Source organism: Trichoplusia ni, chromosome 3, assembly GCF_003590095.1.
Source record: "Trichoplusia ni isolate ovarian cell line Hi5 chromosome 3, tn1, whole genome shotgun sequence".
In the NCBI taxonomy this organism is placed as follows: Eukaryota; Metazoa; Arthropoda; class Insecta; order Lepidoptera; family Noctuidae; genus Trichoplusia; species Trichoplusia ni.
In genome coordinates, this window is record NC_039480.1 from 12,312,975 (window position 1) to 12,336,514 (window position 23,540).

Sequence of the window (23,540 nt, forward strand, 5' to 3'; positions counted from 1 at the left end):
TAACTAACTTCTGTAAGTACTTACTTTTGTAAAGTTTGTATTACATACACTGACGCTACGACGCTACGACTGATGCTACGACGGGCTACGAAAGACTACGAAAAAAAACGTTACTTTTATATAACATATTTAAATATAGTGGTTTCTTAGGTTTACGCGAATGTTAGACATTGAATGGAAACTACTTTTACGGATTTAAATCACAATCAATTACGACCCAAAAATCAAAAATTAAACTGCGATAAAATCCGTAAAAGTAGTTTCAATTCAATATTTAAATATTACAACTATTTACTTACGCGTAGTTTTATAAACTTAAATGGTAATTTAGTCCAAAACTAAATAACTTCACTTACAAACATGATATCATTTAAAATACTTTATTTCCTCAGCATTCTCTTCAGTAAGTCACAAAAGAAAGACCTTTTGTTAGTTTTTATAAAGAACGATGTCTTTCTCGGAATACAATGGATAGAATTGCTATTTTCCTGTACTTAATAGTATGCAAACTTTTAGAGACAAGATTCTTTCCAGCATTGGCTTTTATCCAACCCTAGCTTCATTATTTCTTACTTGGTTTTTGTAGACAAACTAACAATTTAATTGCAAACTATCGTTTTGCTGTTGGTATTAATTCGGTCATCGATAGGCCGTCATTAGATACAAAACACTAGACCTGATGAACTGACTGAGCTTAACTGATTAATCTAGTTGACTTTTGATCCTTATATAATTTATATCAATTTATTTCCATAAAATATTCATGAAAATAAAATATTTACATGTGAATAATTTAATGTCATTAAACAAACTGACACAAACAACTGATGCAACTATTAAATAATTATAATCGGTCAAGTGTGAGTCGGCCCCGGTAGAATGAAAGTAACAATTGTTGCTTAACCTGGGACATTTTTTAGTTTTTATTCTTACTGCGTCAACGGAAATACTTAAATCATCAAAAAAAAAATACAGACGTTGATAAAATCGGCCAGATGGAGGAACAACTATGAGTTACTAATAACCCCTAAAATTTGTTCATTTTTCTATGAATTGATATGAAAAAGATACTCCTTTCAAGTAGCCGTTTTCGAACGCTAAACTCGCCAGCAAAAGCTTTTCCTTCAAAAAGACCGATGGCTTCACTCGCAGTACATTTACCAACAATAGTCTAACGTACACGTTCACTCACATTAACGTGGCTTTAGCCTTCCTCAGCCATAACATATTACCCACTTTGAGGTATTTTGTTACGTATTCCAGAATAATTTTGAGTAACTCTGAGTAATTCTGAGTAACTTTACAAAACATAACGCACCTGGGTATTGTTAGCTGTTGTTATCGCCGTGATAAATGATAGCCGGTTGTCGTTTGAAATCAACTTTGTGTGTTTACGTATGGTGGTATATGTGTGTGAGGTGGGCGATTGCGGTCTGAAAACTAAATGGTTTGGTGACCATGCTAGAGTGATTAAATATTGTTTGCGGTTTTTGTGCTGTATTCGGTGCTTTGATGTGAATGTGCTGTATGGGAGTTTCAATGTGCTCTTAAATCAACGATTTCTGTTGAATCTAAAGGCGCGTGTGTTTTTTTTATGAAAGAAGAGTCTGAAAGAAAGTAATGCAATATGGGTTAGAGAGCTGGCATTGGTGGCAATCACCTTTAGCTTTCTGAAGCCTGGAAAATCTATACTAATATATAAAGTTGGAAGTTTGTTTGTTTGAACGCGCTAATCTCATGAACTACTGGTCCCAATTGAAGAAATATTTTGTGTTAAATAAACCATTCATCGAGGAAGCCTTTAGGCTATAAACCATCACGCTGCGACTAATAGGAGCGAAGATACAATGAAAAATGTGAAAAAAACAGGGCAGGTTTAAATCATAACTTATATCTTCTACCCACGGGGACGAAGTCGCGGGCAAAAGCTAGTATTTAATAAAAACAAGAAGAGCGTTCTTATTTCAACTGATTTAGGTTAATCTACGAGAACCTGAACCTTGGAGGTAAGTTCTCCTGTAGCTAAGTAGACATGATAATAATATATTAAAGCACATATTTAAGAAAAAAATACAGAAATACAATAAAAATCGTAACCTAAATTAGTTCACTAAGGCATGGCAAAAAAATTACCTAAAAACTCAATCACAAAGTGTAGTGAACAATATCCAGGCCTTTTCCATTAAACTCTAAAGTGGAGCGAAAAATGGTTTTATTTTAATTTACGGAAAAAAAAGAATGCCAATTAGGCTGCGCTATTAATTTTGTCGTTTCCCCGTCCCGCTATCTATTGAGTTACGAGCAATTTCGATATCAATTTATCACACCGGTAAATTCAAACTGATATTGCCTCGCGGATTTATTAAGTGCCTAAAGCGAGGAGACTTCATGGCGTTCAGAAAATTGATAAGAACCAATCAAAACTCTTAGGTTTACGCGAATGTTAGACATTGAAATGAAACTACTTTTACGGATTTTATCGCGGTTTAATTTTAGATTTTAGTTCCCGGCGTTAAAGAACACATAGCTGACGTGAAACACCGCCGCTCAACGAAGTCTACAGTCGCCAAACATGCTGAAGGTTCCAGCCATTATATTAGATTTGACCAACCACAGATCCTCGCTAAAGAATCCAAATTCCTACCTAGGATGTTTCGCGAGGCTATTGAGATCAAAAAACACCCTAATTTCAATAGAGAAGATGGCTGGAAGATATCACCTACTTGGGATCCAATAATAAATAAACTCAAGGCCAAACCCAAGAGCAGCGCTGCAAGACATCAAGACACAGTGAGCTCATACTGCGTAGGTCGGACCACAAATAATTAATTAAAATATGAAGGTAGAACGAGCAACATCTTCTGTCAAGACGAACGCCATCTCAGTCTACCCGTGACCATGATACCTGCAAAGGTTTCGAAACGTCGGGAACTAAAATCTAAAATTAAACCGCGATAAAATCCGTAAAAGTAGTTTCATTTCAATCAAAACTCATTTAAAACTTGACAATTTAAATCGACTCATTTAAATCGACTGTCATTTTTTTATTGTACCTGGCCCTGAAAAAATATTTTAACTTACAAACAGTGAAGTAAAACCTCGTGAGGAAGCCTATTATATCCCAAATGTTGGTATCTGAAATCGACAACCCGTAGTGAGCCAGCGTAGTGATAAATGCTCATACCATTTCTATATAGGAGGAGGTCTGTGGCAAGGGACATCTATAGGCTGGTATTATAATATGCATGAACAATACTATGCAAAGAACCGTTTTACAATCTGTATTTATCTCATTCCACTTGTTAATTACAAAAGCAGTACGTAACCAAAGAGAAAATTTTACTGGGCTTTTGATATGCTTACATTTTTGTACTGATCACCACTAAATTTGTGAATAATTAACCACTTCATGTTTACTGGATGATAAACAAATGGTATTCTGTATAATTGCATCGATTGGGGTTCGCTTCTTGATTTAATGCAATAGCAGACTCTAATACATGGGGGTTAGTGGTCAAGCGAATTGCCATTTATCGGGTATAACCCATTGCCGATAGCTTTCTTAATTGAAAACTCCAATAACAGTTTAGTCGGTTAGGTCATTAAAATTTGAGCCTTCACATTCAAGGCTTTGGATTTAAATTTCTTTACTACTTTAGGTAATTTGCACGTATTTTGAAATGCTTGTCTAGTACCGTTAAAAAATAAATGAAAAACAAAGCTGTGAATTTATTCATGGTCAGAAAATGAAATGCATAAAACGCATTGATTCATATAAAACTTGTATTTTCTCAATACCACTTGTAGGCAATTTTTATAGATGTATAGGTATAGGTATTTAGGCACCGCCATTATACATGAAGCATGTATATAAGTGTAAAAAAATCATGAAATAAATATAAAGGTTCAGTAAATACTTTTACATAGTTTTAATTAAAAGCCTATTAAGTTAAGCCCACACAATAGTCGAATACATGTCGTTTTTATTTCCCAGTGTAAGGTTTCCAACTGGATTATTAGAAACCTTACATCCTGGAGTTAACTCATTGATATTGGACACAACGTTGTATTGTGTAACCGGTAGTAGCCATTAGTAACGAAGATTATTGTAATACTTTTAAGATACAGTTGCATTTATCGGGACTGCCTAGGGACTAGTTTCGGACTTAACTTAACCGAAGTCCTTAATCATTAACTGACGCAGCCATTAGGTTTCAATAATCCTCACCAAAATAACTATGAAACAAAGAGTTTTACAATTAAGCAAAATACTCATTGCTAGCTTTTAATGGCTTGGCCAACGTTATCTAGTAGCCTTTGTGGTTTCAAAGAAAACGACATTTCCCTATTGGGAAATGTTGTTTTTAGTACCTATTCCTTTCAAATTTTATTAAACAGTAATGTCGTTAAGGCTTCATAGTGCAAAAAATAAACAGACTCACTTACATGTGCATGATATCCGTAACAGTATCAAACCACGAGTTGCGGCAAATGATAGCCATAATATATTAGTCATTACGCTTCATAGAAAAAAAACACCATCAAAAGTGTCCCAAAAATAAATGGGAAGTTTGTAAAAACATCTTGAAAGTGTGTGTTCACGTAAGGTTTTATGGGACCAGCCGTAACCTTTGTATGTTCACGTTACAATAGACAGTGCACCCTAAAATGGGGTAAGGTTAAGTAGCGCCCATTTGTCCGAAGCGCCGTGAAAGGGTCCGGCGAAGTGAAGTCTTAACGAGGTCGAAACCAAAACAATTGAACGAGGTCTAGTCAAGTGACATATACATGAAAACCGAAAATCGAAACAAAGTGTCGTTTTATAAATTTTAGCGTGATTTAATGACGTATCGATGGGTGGGTTATAGTTATTTTAGAGTCTCGATTGAATCGTCAAATTTCAATAATGAATAAATTGAGTTACACATCTTACATGGCCCCCCAGTATCGACTTAAAATAATAATATTGCAGCTGTGACAGAAAGAAGTCACTCTACGCGTCTTGCGTTGTCTAGCTTCCACAACGAACACAATATTACATTCCAACGTGATGGTAGACCTTCTGTACTTATGTGTAATTTGAAGTCATTTCAATTAATATCCATGTAGAGCAGAAATTGAAAAAAAAACTGCTCTACATCATACTCGTCAAATGAAGTTTTTAGTAAGAGTCAGTATTACATGAGATAAACCATCATTTAAAATATCCTCATATTAAAAAAGATACTACAAGTACTCAAGCACTCTTTTTCTTTCTCTTCTCTAAATCAATATACAGTTAATTAATCATCCGAGGATATTCCGATCAAACATTTTTGTTACTAAACCCGTACTTATAATGAAAAATAATTGCAATTATGAGGCTTATAATAATTCTCTTAAACGGCTTGCAGTAGCTTCGTTAAGTCCTTGTAAGATGGCAGTGGAGTTTGTACCGTCAAGTTTGGTTCATGCAAAGATAATCTGCGCTGTAACGTACTAGTTTAATTAGCACTTACATAATATCCTTATTTAAGATGTCAAAATTTACAGTTTGTTCCAGTGCATTCTCTATTTTAGTGATATATAAATTTATTAAGTAAATCTATATTTATTGGAATCGCATCTGCAGACTGTAATTCGGGCCGAGAATATAATTTGGGAAAAATAAATTGGGTAACAAAGTACCCTCATACAATTTTAAATGAAGATTATGTTTTAAGGGATAAGTGTTATTAGTAGGTATCTATACTTGGGACAAGAGTTCTGATCGATTCCGGCAATTGATACATAATATAAAACTAAAATATTTGATCCCTTAACCGGACAAGCTCCTAAAATGACAAAACCCGACGTTAATGCATCACATCTAGTCCTAAGCAAATAGAGGCGAGAAATTTTAATAGAGTTATATAACCCCATAAATTCTAATGAAACCATTTTCCTGTTTGTGGTTCGAAGCAAGACTTGAATAAAATTATCAGTCAGACATTCCGCTATTGCGCGCCACTTTCTTGATATCAGGCCAAGTTGTCGAGTAAGGAGTAATTGCATAAATTAGCACGGGCTCACGATCAAAGGGAGCCAAATGGGGTACCGAGTGCCTCACTCTCCCTACTGAAGCGTTCCTTTACAATATAATAGCCGTTAAGTAATTATATTGATACTAAGACAACTGACCCGAAAACAGAACGGTTCGAAGTAGCCAGTGCAGTAAGTGTAGCCAGTGTTACTTCTGCTGTATTAAAGGAATGTATATTAATAATGTATCGAGTTCCCCTTTTTACTTGATTAGTCCAGGTGCTTCGGTACGGTCGAGTGGGATTCAACAAGCCCCGGTGTAATAATACTGTTCCAATCACTAGTATTGCTTGCAAGGTATTATACCGGTGTAAGAAATGTATGTGTAATATGCAAAAATCCTTGTGATCAATTTTAAGGAATTTATTGTTATAGATTCTTTTTAACTAAAATAGTTTCCATAAATTTCCCGCAGATGCTTGGTAAATTTCGAACGAATACAACTAACTAACTTAACTATGTTTAAGTTAAAATTGAAACATAAAATGACCATCAAAACATTTTATTCTCCACTATTAAATAGAACAATAAACTTAAAGACTACTCCATCAACCTAAAATAATTCAAACGACACTTAAATAGCCCGGTTACGCATAACTTAATATTTTGTTCTCTTAACAATCAATTCAGCGGTGACGCATCGCATCAGTTTTAATGGCAGTCGTAGCATGACTCACTGGAACACCAGCCCGTCGGAATTCATCTATAATGATTCTTTTAAAGTCATCCTCGCATGCTTTAATAGCCGCTTCTTCATCAAAAGGTTCTTCAGTTGGTGTCCCATCGTGTTCAGCGTCAGCTTTAATCTTCAAACGGATTTCTTTGATGCGATTCTCTAATATATGTTCCCGATGAGTCTCACGCTCAAAATGCTGTATCATCAACTGTTTATCTGTATCTCCGGGCAAGACTAAATCATCTGAAAGAGATACTAGGTACAATATCCCTGCCCTACCTCCCATAGACACGAGGCGGCCTTCCTCATGAGGCACAATTCTATATAATGAATACTGCGAAACAGGTAGACTAACTATTGGCTTCAGGCGTCTGCGTAAAAGATCCCAATATCGGAATTTACCATCACTGGAAACCGTCATGAAACCAGAATGTCTTTGTGGTGTCCAAACAACATCCTTGACTTGATAACGGTGTGGCATACCCGTAATAATTGGACTGCTTCGTATATCATCGCTCCAAATATGTGTTGTCCAATCACCACAAGTTATAAACATTTTTGATGTACATGGGCTACGATGGACGGCTCTCACAGGACCTTTGTGTGCCTTGTATGGTGCACTCAAAACTTCTTGAGGAGTTTTTCCCTTACGGTTTACATTAATCACCATGCCAGTCTCAGTCCCACATAAGAATCTCGTGGGGAAAGAACGCTCAAATTGTAATGCACTGATACCATGAGCACTATTCAGACCAGCTGTTCGACCTACTGGAAGGTCAGGACATATAAACAAGGCGCTTATTGGCTCGGACAGATCCCGCGTATCATACCACATACATTGCCCATCACTAGAACCAGTGAAAAATTCAGTGCTTGTTCGGGATTGGATAAACAGAAGAGCTGTTACAGGATCATGATGAGCCGAATGAGTGGAACTTATAGCAACAGGTACTCTTTCTGCACGACGATCAAATACACATACTTTTCCGTTTTCCAAGCCTCCAACAATAATAGAAGGATGAGAAGAGCAAGCTAATTTCCAACAAGCAGCGGGCGGATAAAATTCTGAACTAGGCATATCTGCGTTTTCTAAATCCCATAAACAGCAAGTAACGTTTTCATTAACAGGACCTGTTATGGGGTATCTTCTATCACAGTAACACACGACAACTTTTGGATCCTCTTCATTAGTCCAACTTATATCGGCTATTGGTCGATTTTGTGGATCCCTATATAAATTGGTAACCTTTACCGTAGGTCGCTCAACAGGTGCTTGTTCATCTATGTCTTTAAAGTACTGTTGATAAATCTCTATGGCATTATTTTGATGTATAAAATATTCAAATTTGGGAGCTAGACGCGTTATTGCACGTACGTAGTGATCATCACGTTCAACACGTTTTCGATATCGAATTGTTTCTTCTTCATTTTTGTGATTGACGTCTTTAGGCCAGCCACCTTCACAATGGTTTATGCCTTGGGACCTAGTCTCAACCCTTATAGTGTTCATTATATGTTCCGACATTGGTTTAGATACCTGACATGAGCTATGAACAGGATTACGTAGTCCAAATTGTCTTTGCAGCTCTCTATCTGGTTCAATCGAGTCTAACAATTCTGGTTTTGTTGCATTAAACAATGGTTGTCTGCCGTAGAGGCATCGTTTCATACTAAAGTCAGTTGCTAATATATCCATTATTATTAATAGAAATCCTTTTCACACAAATAATAATAGTTATAACTAATTCTTTCCTCTGACAGTACGTAATCTTCTGTTTCTACTGGATGACAGTGAATGTTTTCTTTTTAATTTTCTTTTTTTGTGGTTTTCATGGAGGTTCAAATCTAAATGATTTCTGTAAGTCTTTACTCTAAGATTAAAAAATCAATTATTGTATTAGCTTTGCGTATGATTTGCGTGGATTATAATAATATCTGAGAACCATTAAGATTTGTTATTAATATGCGTAAAGCAATGCAAGAGCTTGCACTATAATTAAGCTGTCATCGTAAACAAAAACTAGACTGCGAAGGATTAAAGTGTACTTGACATCGGTAATTCACTTTCGGAACAAAGTTTACGTAAATTGTGGATAGAGACCTCATCCCCATGTGATACAATTTTGGGATAAAGTGACACAAGTTTGCTTAACAAACTATTCCTTGATGGAATTTATTTGGCAGACAACGCGACGCCAACACTGAATTTCATGCTAACTCAATTTTTCTTGAGTTTGTTAAACAAGGATTTTATTATCTTCGCAATCTTTTGGCCGGAACTGTTGTATAGCAATTGTAGGAAATATTTGTCTAGATTTTTATTAAGTTAGAAAGAATTTGCTTGTCATGACGTGTAATATAAAATATGTATGTAATAAGTTTTTCAGCTTTACAGTTTATTTTCAGTGTAGATCGAAGGATTGGAATGCTTACTGACCGTAACAACTGCTAATTATAATTTAACTGTTTTTTGATAATATCAATATAAAAAATCATACTTGGAAATGGTGGCAAATACATAATATACAATTTACCTGTTGTTCCTGTACCTCAAATTAAAAACTCATGGTAATCATTACAGTATTTTTATTGTTGGCTATATGTATTAACATATTATCCACTCACGATACGTTTTTACATAATTGTTTAATATTATTCAGCCTATGAGGTGCAGAGCAAATTTCCGATACCCGATAGGACCGGAGGTTTACTTATACGAAATTATATAAGTTTGTACAGAGATAGGCGACTAGATTCGTCGTATATCAGTGAATGGGTATAAAAATATTTTAAGTCCGTGAAATAGAAAAAAAATTAAGATACGTGTTTTAGACTTTATCTAAACAATCCAAATTGACAAAGACGTAACGACTACTATGTGAACACGGAAGTGACGTCACGTGTACATATTCAATGTAATTTAAACAAAACAAACAAATAGAATATCATTTTCCCTTTTATGTTACTTTATCTACGAAAACGCACATTTTATTGTAAAGTAACTAGTTGAAATGCTTCTATTTGAAATGAATTACCTACAGCATATTCGTTACAAGAATAAAAGAACAACGCGTCTGTCCGCCGAGCAGAGAATAATGAAAATATTTCATTACCTATAGAGCTCTACCACTTAAAAATTAGCCTGTCGGAGTTACCTAAGTGAGACGGCGCACTACGCTGTCTAGAGCGCCATCTCGCTTTTACATCGACTGTGGTACTTCACGAGGTGGTTTGTAACCCTCTGTCGGCCCGTTTGTCGAGTTGACGCTTGACGAGCTGTTTGTTCTTCCTTACATCCATTGGCATCACGAGAACCTATGCATTGTTCACGTAGACTGTATTTCCGTATCGATTATGACAAACGTGGATTTCTTTTTTATGGTACGTACTACATGTTTGAATATGAAATAGTATATATTTCGTTTAGAGTTCTCTTGTGTTGAAGCGTTTTTCTCGTATTTTTTTTAATACCTAAGTACAGGTTTATAAGTGTTTTACTACTAAACACAAGCTTCTTCCCGTGTTGGGCAGTTTTAAGGATTGATCACGTTTAGGCCTCCCTACCTAAAAGGTATGGACGGACTCTTTAACTCTTTGTTCGTCCGTTTGTCAGTTGCCAGGCTGCAACTCATGAACCGTGTTAGTTGGACGATTTAAATTTTCACAGTTGACACATTTTCGTTGATGCTATAACAAAAAAATCGAAGTTTTTACGGTCATTGTTTTTATTATTAAATCATTTTTCTACTTCAAGTAGGTAGCTTATACTATTAATTATTGTCTAAGATAAATAACGTCATAAAAGACAAACTACTTGCAGTTTTCTGAATTAATACATTGTCACGGAGGAAGTCGAGGCACTTTTACTTCATTTGTCATAACAAACAGTTATGACTTATGAGAACTAATGATAAATATTATTTTGTTCTTGTCGTATAATTATCTCAATGTCATATATCTCAACGCGAACGGTGGTTAAATGGCTCAACGTATTAAATTTCCAATTTATTCCCCTATTTTTTTTCAGAATTAATTACAATTCTTAAATATTTTCTATTGGTGACCTTAATTCCTGTCTTTCCTCTACAAATAAAAAACATTTTTGATATTTTAAGTAAAATAAATAAATTTTAATATCATAAATGTCTGTAATATTTCATTTTAAGTACCAAATACAGGAGCTAACCGTCTGTAACCTTTTAAGATTAGCTCTTCTGAATTTATCATTAGACAGGAGAACTGGACAACGTGGATTTGTACGTAAGTAAAGGTGCTAGATATTAGATACTCGTGGTATACTCACGCGTATTTATCGGGATTGCCCAATTAGTTTCGGGTCAAACCGGAGTCTTTAATCTTGAGCTGAAGTGACGCGCTGCCGCTGAATCGAATATTATACTTACTATTAAAATACAAGGTATGTTTTAAATTTAGTATAATGTGTAAAAGAACTATCAACTCATAGTTTGCCTGTAGCATCTTAGTTGGTATCTCATAATCCTTAAATACATCATAGATATGTTATACTGTACGCGTGTATATCACTGAACTCCTCATTGATATTTTTTTATTGTTTTGGGTGTCGGCCTGGGTGATTTTATAATTAAAAATCAGCTTAACAGAACGAAATTCACTGCATCAGATTGTCAAAGTATGTTAAATACACATTTTTATGGTTGGCATGGTTTATTATATCTACTATGTAGTTTTTGTAACTTTTGTAGCATGCACAGATTTTTTTGTAAAATTCTCGCATCTCTTTCATCTTACATAGATTACTACTATATTATCGCATATTAGTAGCGGTATCCTACACAAGTATTCCGTATTAATATAACAAAGAAATGCTTCGGTACGATATTAAAAATAACTTACCATTGAATAGGGTTATGAGTTGATCTTTATTGAAGGAAAATTAAATAATAATACAAAATGAAATTAATTTCAGCACATATTTCTTTTAATCTTAAGGAAGCTTATCTTTGAATTTCTTTATGCCACCATAGATGGACTCACAACAGAAACCAGTCAAACTGTAAAATATACGGAGGTTTAAAAACAGTCAAATGTGTTTCGGTTTCACGAAACTAGAGGTTCCGTATAAATAGGCTAAAGAAAATCAATTTCGAAAAGTGTCGTTGCCTAATATTGATTTTTAGTTTCATTATATTTTTGTTGTTCTTGCGGCAAAAGAAATGCGTTATCAGTGAGAATTTCAAACGATGAAGTCTTAATTATAGAGTTAGGTACTGCACCCAATACTCAGTACCCTTTGAGTTTAAAACTTTAAAAACGTACAGATGGCGTTACTCTCTAATCCAACACGTATCTCTACATTTAGTTGTCAGCTTGTATCGCGTTGCGTTTGTTTTTGTGCTCTCGTTTCAATTTATGTTTACACGATTCCAATCTCGGGGCACCCACGGATTGGATTCGTGGACAGATAAGAACGTTTTCACTGTACATGTTACATGTATTTTTGTTTTACGGCTCACGAGTAACTGTGGAGATTGGTTGGTTGCTTTCATGTTTCCCGATGAACGTTCTTTTTAAAGTTGCCTGGAAAAGTGGTACTGAGGCTCAGTTGTCTGTCCAGCACCAGGCTACATCTTATGGACCGTGACATGTAGACACTTGGAATATTCTTAAATGATGTCACTATTGAAACTCATTTAAAAAATAGTAAAAAAAAAAAATATTTGTCACTCTATTTTATTAGTTGCATTAGCTTATTGGAAGGAGCCCTACTTACATTTCACCGGTGCTTTTTATATATTCCAACCTGTTATATATTATAGAATTTGAGTCAAATAAAAGCAGTAGATTCAGCCGCCAAATCAAACGGAAATTATTTTCGAACCATGGACTTTATAATGAACGGTGCCTGGCCTACTTACTATTCTTGAATATTGTTCCCTTTTCGGCTGCTAATGATTTTAATTTCAGTTTCATTTCGTAAGTTTAGTAAGCTATTTTTACCAGATAATTCCGCATAACAGTAACAAGACTTAATTTATCAAAACACCTGGTTCAATATGGAATGAAATAAACTTTTATTATATACCTACCTATCTTTTTGCTACACCGACAGCCCTCAGTTTCAAATACAAAACAAATATTACAGGCTTGCTAATTAACCTTTTCTTAGTCCGTAAACTTTTTGCGTGAAAACGTGCAAACAGAGCAATTCCGAAGGCCGCAGTGGCCAGTAACATGCTGTAACACAATTTTACGACGCTAGAGATTACGAACTTAATGTATTTTCCGATACGCTACAAGTATCGTTTTCATGAAAACCTTGTGAGCAATTCCTAAACATTTACCTTTAACATAAACTTTTATATATATAGTTAGACGTTGTAGGAAAGGGATGGTGCGCTACACTATAGGTATGTAGTATATATCGCTTACACGTGGATATATTAATATGTCCTGGTCTAAAGGCAGCAAGCGCACAGCCTAGTTATAACATTTGCTCACAACGAACGACGAGAAGCTTTTACCTGTTACTGGGAACACAGCCATTAACGTACATAAAAATAGACCAAAATACATTGTAATAACGATGCTTATTCTATGGAGAATTAATTAAATCCAGAAAAAACCTACCACGTTCCAATATTAATTAATTAATGTTGATTGTACGAGGTGTTTGAAACAACCTCGAATGAGGTGATGTTTATTATTGTTTGCGATATAAATTAATGGCAAGTTTAATTAAACTTTTCTTTCTATTGAGGTTCCATGTTGTTTAATAAATTGAAAAAGAATAAGCAGTGTTTCTCGCAACTGCTAAATGCATTATTGCGTGCTGGGTTTGTTTAAGATGTTTGTTTATGCCAGCTTTAATTAAACTGGCAATGTTTGTCTTTATATCAGAGAATATATAAAAACCAAGACAAACCTTTATAAATCTTTTAAAACCTTTGACAGTAGATTTGGAACTAATTGTTTAAAAGCGTATGTTCAGTAACGTATTTTTTCTTAGGATTATTATATTACATATTTTTTCTAGGTAAATCAGATCACTGATATCAATCAAAGCTGATTAGCATTGCCATTCAACGTAGCGATGCCGCCAGAATTGGGGCACACTCCCAAAGCGGACTTTTTGGTATCATATCTTGATTATTTAAGTGTACATATAATTAAACTGTAATAAAAAAAAAAGTTTTACTTTTTGTAACGTATTCTAACAAAATAATTCAGTTCTAAACATTCACAAATAAACCACGCAGCCCATTGCTACATAGTTTTCCGAATTCATTAAAAAAAAGCATTAACGAAACGTTTCGTGTTAACAACAGCTTAGCCTCAAGACGTTTACTCGGCACTCTACCTCAAATAACGTGGTGTGACATAAATTGTTTGGAAAACCGAACAACTTGCTGGCAGAGCGGAGTAGAAAACTATTGACTTACTGCAAACATTGGGGGACGGAATTATATACACTTTACTACACTGTGTTCGTATATGGCTGGCCGACTACGAGACTATAGAAAAAGGGGTCGTATAAAAATCATAAAACTCACATTTTTGGTGTATACCATTCGAGTCACGTAGCCCAACGAGATCACGTTCATCTTTGTTTTTTGTGAGGACCTAATCTGTGATTTTTTTTTTCTGTACCAGCAACACATGCGCTTGATAAATGGCCAGTTTTCGAGTGCGGCCGTAAAAAATAAATAACTATGAGAAATTGATCTGTGGATGTGACTCGGTTTATGTTCGTTTTTCTTATTTGTCGTCGTTATTTATTTGTGAATTTGTAGAGTATGGTAGCGTAAAATACATAAAAATGGCGATAGTAAAAGCAGTTTGTTTCAGGAATAGCATAATTATTGTTTACCTTCCCAAAAATGATATTTTTATAACCCTTTGTATATTTTGGTACAGACAGTGAGACAGTACCTGTACGCATGCACCCAATTCCAGAATTGTTTTTATTTATTTTTTTAATGTACCTCATAACGAGATATAAAAAAATACGAGATACCGGTATCCATCACACATTAATCTGGACTGCTCATACACGCGACATACCATCAGTCTTTCTGTCAGTTTCAGCGTTAATTATTTCAAGTGCACCACACGAGCAAGCCTCTCGTTGCCATACGCAAAGCTTTGACATAATTTATTTCGCTAAAGCAGTCCTGCCGGTAGCCTGAAACATTCCTAGGTTGCCTTTGAAATTATCCTGATAAATTCTTTCCCTCTGAAATAGGACTAACGCAACATACACATTATTATATTGAATTCAAAATAGTACAGGAACATGGATACGTGGTCTTTAAAACTATAAACTAGAGCGTCAAAATATTAAGTAATCTATTTTCGATTTGTCTGTTTCACTCTGAGTCTTACCTTTATTTACGGATGCTGTCCAAGTGCTGCGATCAATATATTTCTGTGATATCATTAAAATGTGTCTCTTAAGCTTATTGCGTTAGTGAAGCATTTTTTTGCAAGTTTTTGCTACGTTATACCTATATCTATTTTTTTTTTCAATACTTCAAGTGGTCGCATGGAAAACTGGGAAAGTATATTCAATTTTAAATTTTCATAATTAAATATAAATTACCATTCAAATAACACAAATCCTTAAAAAAAGCATCAAAGGCGCCATAAAAAACACTGCAATTTCAAAGGAAATCGAACAAAAACACTTCAAAAGAAAACTATTAACGGTAAGATTAAACAGCTCGATTTCCACAGCGCACAGAATACCGATTCAGTGATAAAAATATTTCTATTTGCCGGGTGCTCAGTGGACGAGGAATCGCAAATAGAGTTGTTTACAAAAGGTGCCAGAGTTTGCTGAGGGATCAGCCGTAGCAGAGCTAAGGACCCGACCTTTCTCAGAAGCATCTTTACACAGATTGTTTGCTCAGTGGGAATAATTACGAATCTTTACTCGAGCTTCAAATATAAGACGTGTACACTTTGGAAGACGAAAATAATTATGTCTGCTGTTAACAGAATAGATTGCTAGGTGTATAAATATTTGGTCTTGGTATGAATATCTTTCGGTGGGTAATTAAATTTTCAATTTTTTTTTTCGGTAACACGTCATCAAATTTTTTATTACTTCCCATTTTTAGGAACTTTATGTTTGGAAGACAAATTCCACAATTATACCTATAGCAAAAAAACGCGCGATTAAACATATTTTTCTTTTTCGAATCTACCTATTACCCCTCGTTTGGCTATAGATACAAGAAATGCTATTAAAGTACGATATTAATATAAAAACCATTAAAGCTATGAATTTCAAGAACAGATTCTATTCATTAATGTAATTTATTCATAACTACGTTATGATAATGATGATGACAGTCCCCATTTATTTACAGCGATAAACATCCCATTAATCAAAACATTAAAGAGAAATGATAATGTGACATTTCGTGAGCTTCCCTGAAGGAAATGGTCACACCTTAATGTCCAAGACCTTTGTACACGAGCCATCATATGGCTCTATACCTGTATATTACTATGTGTTTCAATGTGTGTGACATTCGATGTGCGAAGGCAAATTTCTGAACCCTCTAATACGTTTACCTATAATATTGGGTTTCCATATTTTATTTTTATTTTTCGTCTAAACTTTTGCGGGACAAAATATCAAATACGTATTCAAAATTATTAATTACAAATACCTGTTGGACATCATAAAAAATGATGTCATTCCAATTTTGCAGACATATTGTTTTATCCTGTCATTGTACTAATAACCATAAAGGTTTTCGAAGTCGTATGTCAAGCGAGGATAATATTATGTTAATGATCTCTCAATTGATTATTATCTGTGATCGGACCATTATTGGACTGTATTAATAAATAGATAGGGGCCTAGCTATTGAACATGGAAGATTAAAGGGACATGAAGTAATAATTCAGATTGACATTTTACATATGTAAATCTGGAAAGATAATTGTGTTTAATAAGGACATTAAAATTGGGGTTATAATAAATTTATTTGTGGTTTAATTTACAATATTTTTTGCACACTTTCAAGCCACTTCGAACTATGTTTTGTTTTTAACAATAAATACAAAGTTGAGTTTGTAGAAAGGTATGACATAGAAATATATTTCTTTTACCTTTTTGTACCACAGTAAATAAGTTTTATAATTTTATAAGCGAAAGTATAAAAAATACTCGCTAGTGTTACCAGCACGTTAGACTTTCGTGTAAAGCCTTTCATAATGCCCGGGACTATTCTGTATACTGTTACGCAAGTGTTTAGCTATTGTCCCCAAGCATTTTGCGTTGCCAGCGTAAAAAATCCTTTCAGCCCGAAACTTAAGTGAAAAGAAAATTGTATGGTAACAATGTCTAACGACTTACAAGATAAGCAAACGTTTTTAGGTCACCCAAAAAAGTAAAGGACAATTTCAAATAATGTCTCAGAAAGCAAAACAAAGACCAAGAATTTCTTTGTTATTGAATTAATTAAAAAAATGTTTGTCAACCCTGATTCAAGGATGTAGCACAAAGAGTGTGAGAATTTATTTTCATTTCAAATTGCATTGTGACTAGCGCGAGAACCTTAATTAATTTTAATCCTTTCGTTGCTATTTCTCGCACGTTTTAAGCCCAAAACATTCGAGAATAGGGATGGGGATGGGGAATAAGAAATGAAATCTATTTGTATCGATATACCAGACTTATTTTTTAAGAACATTTGTCAGATAAACTTCTTAAAATTTTGAGGGATAAGGCTTTTATGAGAGAAATAGAAAAGTCGCGTGTAAGTTTGATTCGTACTTTGTTCAATTTCTGTTTGCAGAACAACAGAGAAAATAATTAACGAATAATGTTTACGAAACATCGTGACAAAAAAAAATCTTATCATCCCTACTCAAACTGTAAGTTAAAATGTTTGTCATCTCTGTTCAAATTGTACAAAACATCAACCTTAGCTTAACGACTCAATCGATCATGATGTCAGTTAGGCATAATGATAATTTATCATCCGTAAGCACACTTTGCAAAATGGCACCGCGCGGTGGCGTAATGTGCCATCCTCTACATAAAATTTAAATTTCCGAATTATAATGTAAATAAGGATCACACAATGTATATTTACAAACAGCTATATTGAGGTTGAATTTGCATTGCCCTGGCGTTTGCTGTCACATAGGATTAATACTTTGAATAAGTGTAAACCATTGTGTTTTGGAATATAAAAACACAAAATGTTATGTATAGAAAACACTTATATTAGGGGTGTTGTGATTTGCGGCAAAATTTTGTATTTCTTCTATACGCTGTATTACACGGCATGCATAACAAAAAAAAAAACTAATTTTAAGTGCAACATTTTAAATTTTAAGAACAAAGCTTTAAACATTGTCAACAGAGCTAAGGCACTTTGTTTCCTTCAAGTTTTTACTTTCCTGTAACAAATGGCATTCATACCTCACATGCATATGTCGACGTGGGAAAACACAATATGGTCTCGACAAATTATCTGGGAACTGTTCATAGTACTACCAACTGACGAAAGAGGATGAAAAATTGCACAAACCATTGTATAGGTACTAAGTACTTAAACACAGGATATTAGTTATATTTCGAATTGAATGATTGGTACTTAGTAATCTTCGATTATTTATCATAACCTAAATTAAAAAGTAACCGTCTGCGAGCCATGTTTATTTCTTTTCAAACCAATGTAATAATCCCGTTATCTCTTCCATTGGAATACAATCTGCGATGATTACACACAAGGGATCAATATAAACGAAATTGTATCAAAACTTCCTTATACGATTGGAAATAACATCGGAATAAAACAAAACTTTTACAGGAGAAGTTTATTTTAACGTTTCTTCATATATTGAGAATGTTGATACCCATAAAGTTAACATTACCAGTTCGAACATACATCTAGCTTTTAAATGGCGATGAAAACATAAACTATTGAACTACTTATGCGACAACAGACAACAATTTGAAAGTTTATTACATGCGTACTTTAAGATTCCTATAGGCATAACTATACATCGGGCTTATACATAAAGAATAAAGCGCCATAATATTTGTCAGCATAACAATATTTTTATTCAGCTTTAGCCATTAGTCGCGGATTACTCTGCAACACGATATTAGACTAGACTTCATAAAACGATCGAATGCTGGCGCCACCCTTGTTGGTCCCGTTTTTATCTACAAAAAATATGTCCTTTACAGTTCATTGACTTGTTTTGGAGACCGCGCACTATCTCACAGCTGATACAGCGACCACCACGTTTCTTCTACTCTTACTTTTTAATTTAACGATTCTATAACTGAATTTGTGTTTCTCATGATACTCGATACTATTATTATCTCCTTTAGCGTTCATTTCTTCTTTGATGTTCGGTTTCTTTTGTTTTTCTTTTACTTTTATCCATCTATCATTTTTCCAGTCGTATTTTCTTCCCATTGCTAGAAGTATGTCTTCGAATTTAGGCCATGCGGAGTTTAAGCTTGGTTTTGGCTTGTCATGGTCTAGTGATTTGTAATTAACAGTATTGTATTCATCGATGGGGAGTTTTGTTGTAACATCATTAGTGACGTTGCTCAGCCTCTCGTATATAAAATTTTGTTCTATTTTGTTGCTCTCATCATCCATTGTTCTTGCTTTACGGTCTAGTTCATTCGTTACATGTTTGTGTATCCTATCAATATTAGCTCCCTTGTATCGTTCGTCGGGATATTCATCGTAAAAGCTTTCTATCTCACGCTCAATTTTTTCTGCAAAGGAAATTGAAATATGTCAGACACACTTTTTGCCAGCGATTGTTGGGAAAAGGGGAGAAGTTTGAAAGAAAACAATTTCCATGACATCGTTTGTAGGCGGGTTGTGGCCGTAATCCTAAAGGGGGTAAATTAATGACACATTTTGTTACACGGTATAATTTTAATAACGGTATAGGTATGTATTGGGAACGATACAATAATTGTTACAATGAAAGTGTTCGATTACTGAACTTTGAACAGCTTTAGTGATATCTTGTGCAAGGTGGCTTTATAAAATATTTGAATAACATGTCAAAAAATAGTTGTGTAAAGTATATAATTTATTAACTTATTTTAAGCACTTATCTACTCCATATTCAATTTAAATTTATCAATGTCAAAACGATAATCACATCGACTAAAATAACAATATAGAATCAATAAATCGATTTATTTAATGACGGTGTACTCTTAGAATTGATAAATTGAATCGCGTTTGTATCGATAACAGGGGCACTCGAACATGAACAGTTAATCGCATTTCCAAAGAAACCTTACCTGCCATATTTTTATACAACTCGATATCATGTCGAAGCCTCTCTTTGTCCTTTTCCTTCCAGTGTCCGTCACCTTGATCTGTAGCAAATAAATTAAAGGTATATTTCTACTCGGCCAGTAATTTCGGAATGAATAGAAACCTCTCAAAGGTTGGATCCGAAAGATCTCGTTTTTATTGTATTGATAGAAATTTCGATTGATGTTTTACGGGCAGGACTAGAGCTGATATATTTCTTGGTTTTTCCTTTTTCTGTATCGTCGTAATAGTAAATATCTGAGTTATTGTTGAGGCTGACGAAGTTGGGATTTGATTGTTCGGGAAGTAATAAATAAGAGCTCCAAATAATTTCTAAAGGAGAGTTCTTTTTATTTTTATGTAGTAGGGTACAGCAAAAAAATTAATCAATCACGAGTTTAGCTACACTTGTTACAGTCGGTCCGTGGATGAGGTACCCTGTATGTCAAAATGAATTCCTTCCGATTTTGGAAAGCACGTTAAATTATGGGTCACGACTGTCTTTAACATATCTTTAATAGGCGATACGGATCGTGAGAGCCTAGAAAATCTGGCAACCAGTCTTATTAAGGCCTATCATATTGCTTAATCAATTGTGTTGAGGAGATCAGATAGGCAGCCGCTCCTTGTAAGGTTCATAGGTATACTTATAGGTGAACTTACCAATACATACAATAAATATGATGACGAAACTAATATAACGCATTATGTGTTTATACATCAGCCTTCGTTTATATCTTGTAGACCTGTAACAAAAAGAACAAGTTTAATCCCAATTCAAAATATCCGGCTACATTAATATAACCCCTTAATAAGAAAACTTATCAAATAAATTAATACTATTCATTTCGTAAGGAAACAACAGAGTTCTTCCAAAATTTTGTATAGAATTCTCAAGTTTGCTTTTCTATTCTTTGCCCAAAAACCGCTTCGCAATTGTAATCACGTTTTCGCATTCACCGCTTAAAAATGTTTGCACAGTTATGTACAAATATGGCGTAACTTCGTGTAGGATAGTTGCTAAGTTCCTGTAACGTTTTAAACAAAAGCATACCGAAATTTTCGTACAAAAATACAAGAGTATGCATACTCTTTGCTCGGCCGCAATGTATGCAAAAGTGTAGTTAAATTATGAACGAGTTTGTTGGAGTTGTGTCAAAGGGATACCTCTGTATAAATGTTTTTGATTAAATATTTTATAATTCATGGAAACACTAAGTATTTGCCCTGTAATTTTATTTTATCTATTAAAATGTCGATTTATTTAATCCCTCTTCGGCGAAAAGAGGTATTATTCTATTCACAAGAGCTCACAACAATGGTAAATGTTTCTTGAGTTGGCCCTTACGTTTGCCACTTGGCTGTATCATATGACCTGTGCTAGATAGGTGAAGGTGGCATCTGCAAGTGGTTACTGTTACCGCGAGTCAAGGTAAAAAACTATTGTTACAATCCTCAATTTGATGGGTAATTAATTATTTTCGTCGGAACTATTTGTGCCTTACCCTTGTTGTCGTGAATCCGTTTCACACTTAATCGTTCAAATCCAAAAAGAGCCCACCGTAACGTCCATTCAGGACAAAAACCTGTACGTTAGTCCAGTTTCTAAACTATCGGTGTACCAAGTTTCGTTTAAACCTGTTCAGTGGTTTATGCGCTTTGCGTGACATACATACAAACTTTCGCGTTTACAATATTTTTGTAGGAAGTACTAATATGTTACTAATACTAGTTTCTACATCACGTAAACCAAGATGTGGTACGATACCAATACATTACCGATCGTTGAATAATTGAACAGAACTCGCGCCCATAATGTGTTTGAAATTACAATTCCATGTAATACATTGCCAAAATTATATTTCGATTGCGTTCCCGTATGAATTATTATTCGACTGAATATTCTATGTCAGTGTACGTAACCAAGATTAATGCCATTTCATAATAAAGTCAAGAGTTGCCGAGAATACGTTACGTTTGCCGTACTCTGATCATGAAGTTGGTGTCTTAGAATAATAGATAATGAATTATTCAAACATTCGTAATAACCTGTAATCATTTATTATGATAAATGTTTTATATTGTGTCTTTGTAAAAGCACATGCAAAATACTTGAGATAGGAAGAGGTATTTTTATATAAAAAAAGAAACGAATAAATAAAAACAAAGGTTATTAAAAATAATTGAATCACAAATTGAATAAAACACTAGATACATTTCTAGAACAGTGTCAAACACTTCCCGGTCGATTGATCGATAACTACACGTCGTTTAAAGCCTATTTAATAATAGAAACCATAAATACATAATTATGTGTGAACTTATGAATAGATTTATTTGTACACGAGTACCAACGTCACCTATTGAAATGGTCATTATAAGGGCTGTGAAATGTCGCTCTATTTATACTCTACGAAGCACAAATAAACACTCGTTATGTTTATTTTAAACTTAGGTAATTTATTTGTAATTAACAAAAATATCATCATTATCCTAGCCTTTTCCCAACTATGATGGGGTCGGCTACCAGTCTAACCGGTTTCAGCTAAGTACCAGTGTTTTACAAGGAGCGACTGCCTATCTGACCTCCTCAACCCAGTTACCTTGGCAACACGATACCCCTTGGTTAGACTGGTTGTCAGACTTTTTCAAGCTTCTGACTACCTGTAACGACGGTCAAAGATGTAGGAATAACAGCCGGGACCCACAATTTAACGTACCTTCCGAAACACGGAGGAACTCGTTATGACAAAAATGGTCACCCATCTACGGGCTAACCGCGTCAAGCATAGCTTGACATGTGATCAATTCACTTATGCAGTTATAGCTTAGCCACGAGCTCCTCCTTTACAAAAATATCAATTTTGTTAAAAGATAATTTAAATTAAAAAGATTTGAAATCTAACGTCGTTAATATTTAATCGACTTAGCAAGCACATTAGTGCATGTATTATTTAGTGCTACTAAGCTTACTGTATCGAGAAAAAATATAAAACGCATTGCAATAACACAAGCCAGTATAGACTATCAGAATATAATATCGGGTTTTCCTCAGCTCTCAAGACGTGCTCCGATAAAGGTTTCGATAACTTTCGTTTAGAGCCCTTGTATCGAAACGTATCACAGCAATAGATAAGGTTTAGTGGAGAGTGGAGGGATCTATTTACCCTGATATACAATAGTAGTCTTACGTACCTATATAATAGTATCACATATGGAAACTGACTGCACGGATAGCCGAGTGGTTAAGATCACCACGCCAAACGCGCTGTGTACGAAGTGTCGAGGGTTCCCGCGTAGGACAAGCGTTTGTGTGATCCACGAATGCTTGTTCTGAGTTTAGGTAGAGTTCTGAGGTATCTTTGTGAATGAAGTCTAAATGTTAGTGAAACTTTCCGTATTACAAAAATTAAATTCCGTATAGGATACTTGTTCAAACTGACATGTCGAACACTTGATTTGCCGAAAACAAATGTTGATTGTATAAAATTGAATTTTTA

At 34.5% G+C, this 23,540-nt stretch overlaps 2 protein-coding genes across 2 annotated transcripts; both read right to left on the reverse strand.

The window, feature by feature from the left end:
- Positions 1–6,546: 6,546 nt before the first annotated feature.
- On the reverse strand, positions 6,547–8,436 carry LOC113491948 (dynein intermediate chain 3, ciliary-like). The gene has a single exon (XM_026869163.1). It carries the CDS (start codon positions 8,430–8,432, stop codon positions 6,687–6,689), a length of 1,746 nt encoding a protein of 581 aa, XP_026724964.1. The 5' UTR covers positions 8,433–8,436; the 3' UTR covers positions 6,547–6,686.
- Positions 8,437–17,841: 9,405 nt separating this feature from the next.
- On the reverse strand, positions 17,842–21,704 carry LOC113491949. The gene is made up of 3 exons (XM_026869164.1): positions 20,704–21,704; positions 20,025–20,102; positions 17,842–19,481 (listed from the first exon to the last, which is right to left on the reverse strand). Exons 1-3 carry the CDS (start codon positions 20,759–20,761, stop codon positions 18,964–18,966), a joined length of 654 nt encoding a protein of 217 aa, XP_026724965.1. The 5' UTR covers positions 20,762–21,704; the 3' UTR covers positions 17,842–18,963.
- Between the last annotated feature and the right edge of the window lie 1,836 nt (positions 21,705–23,540).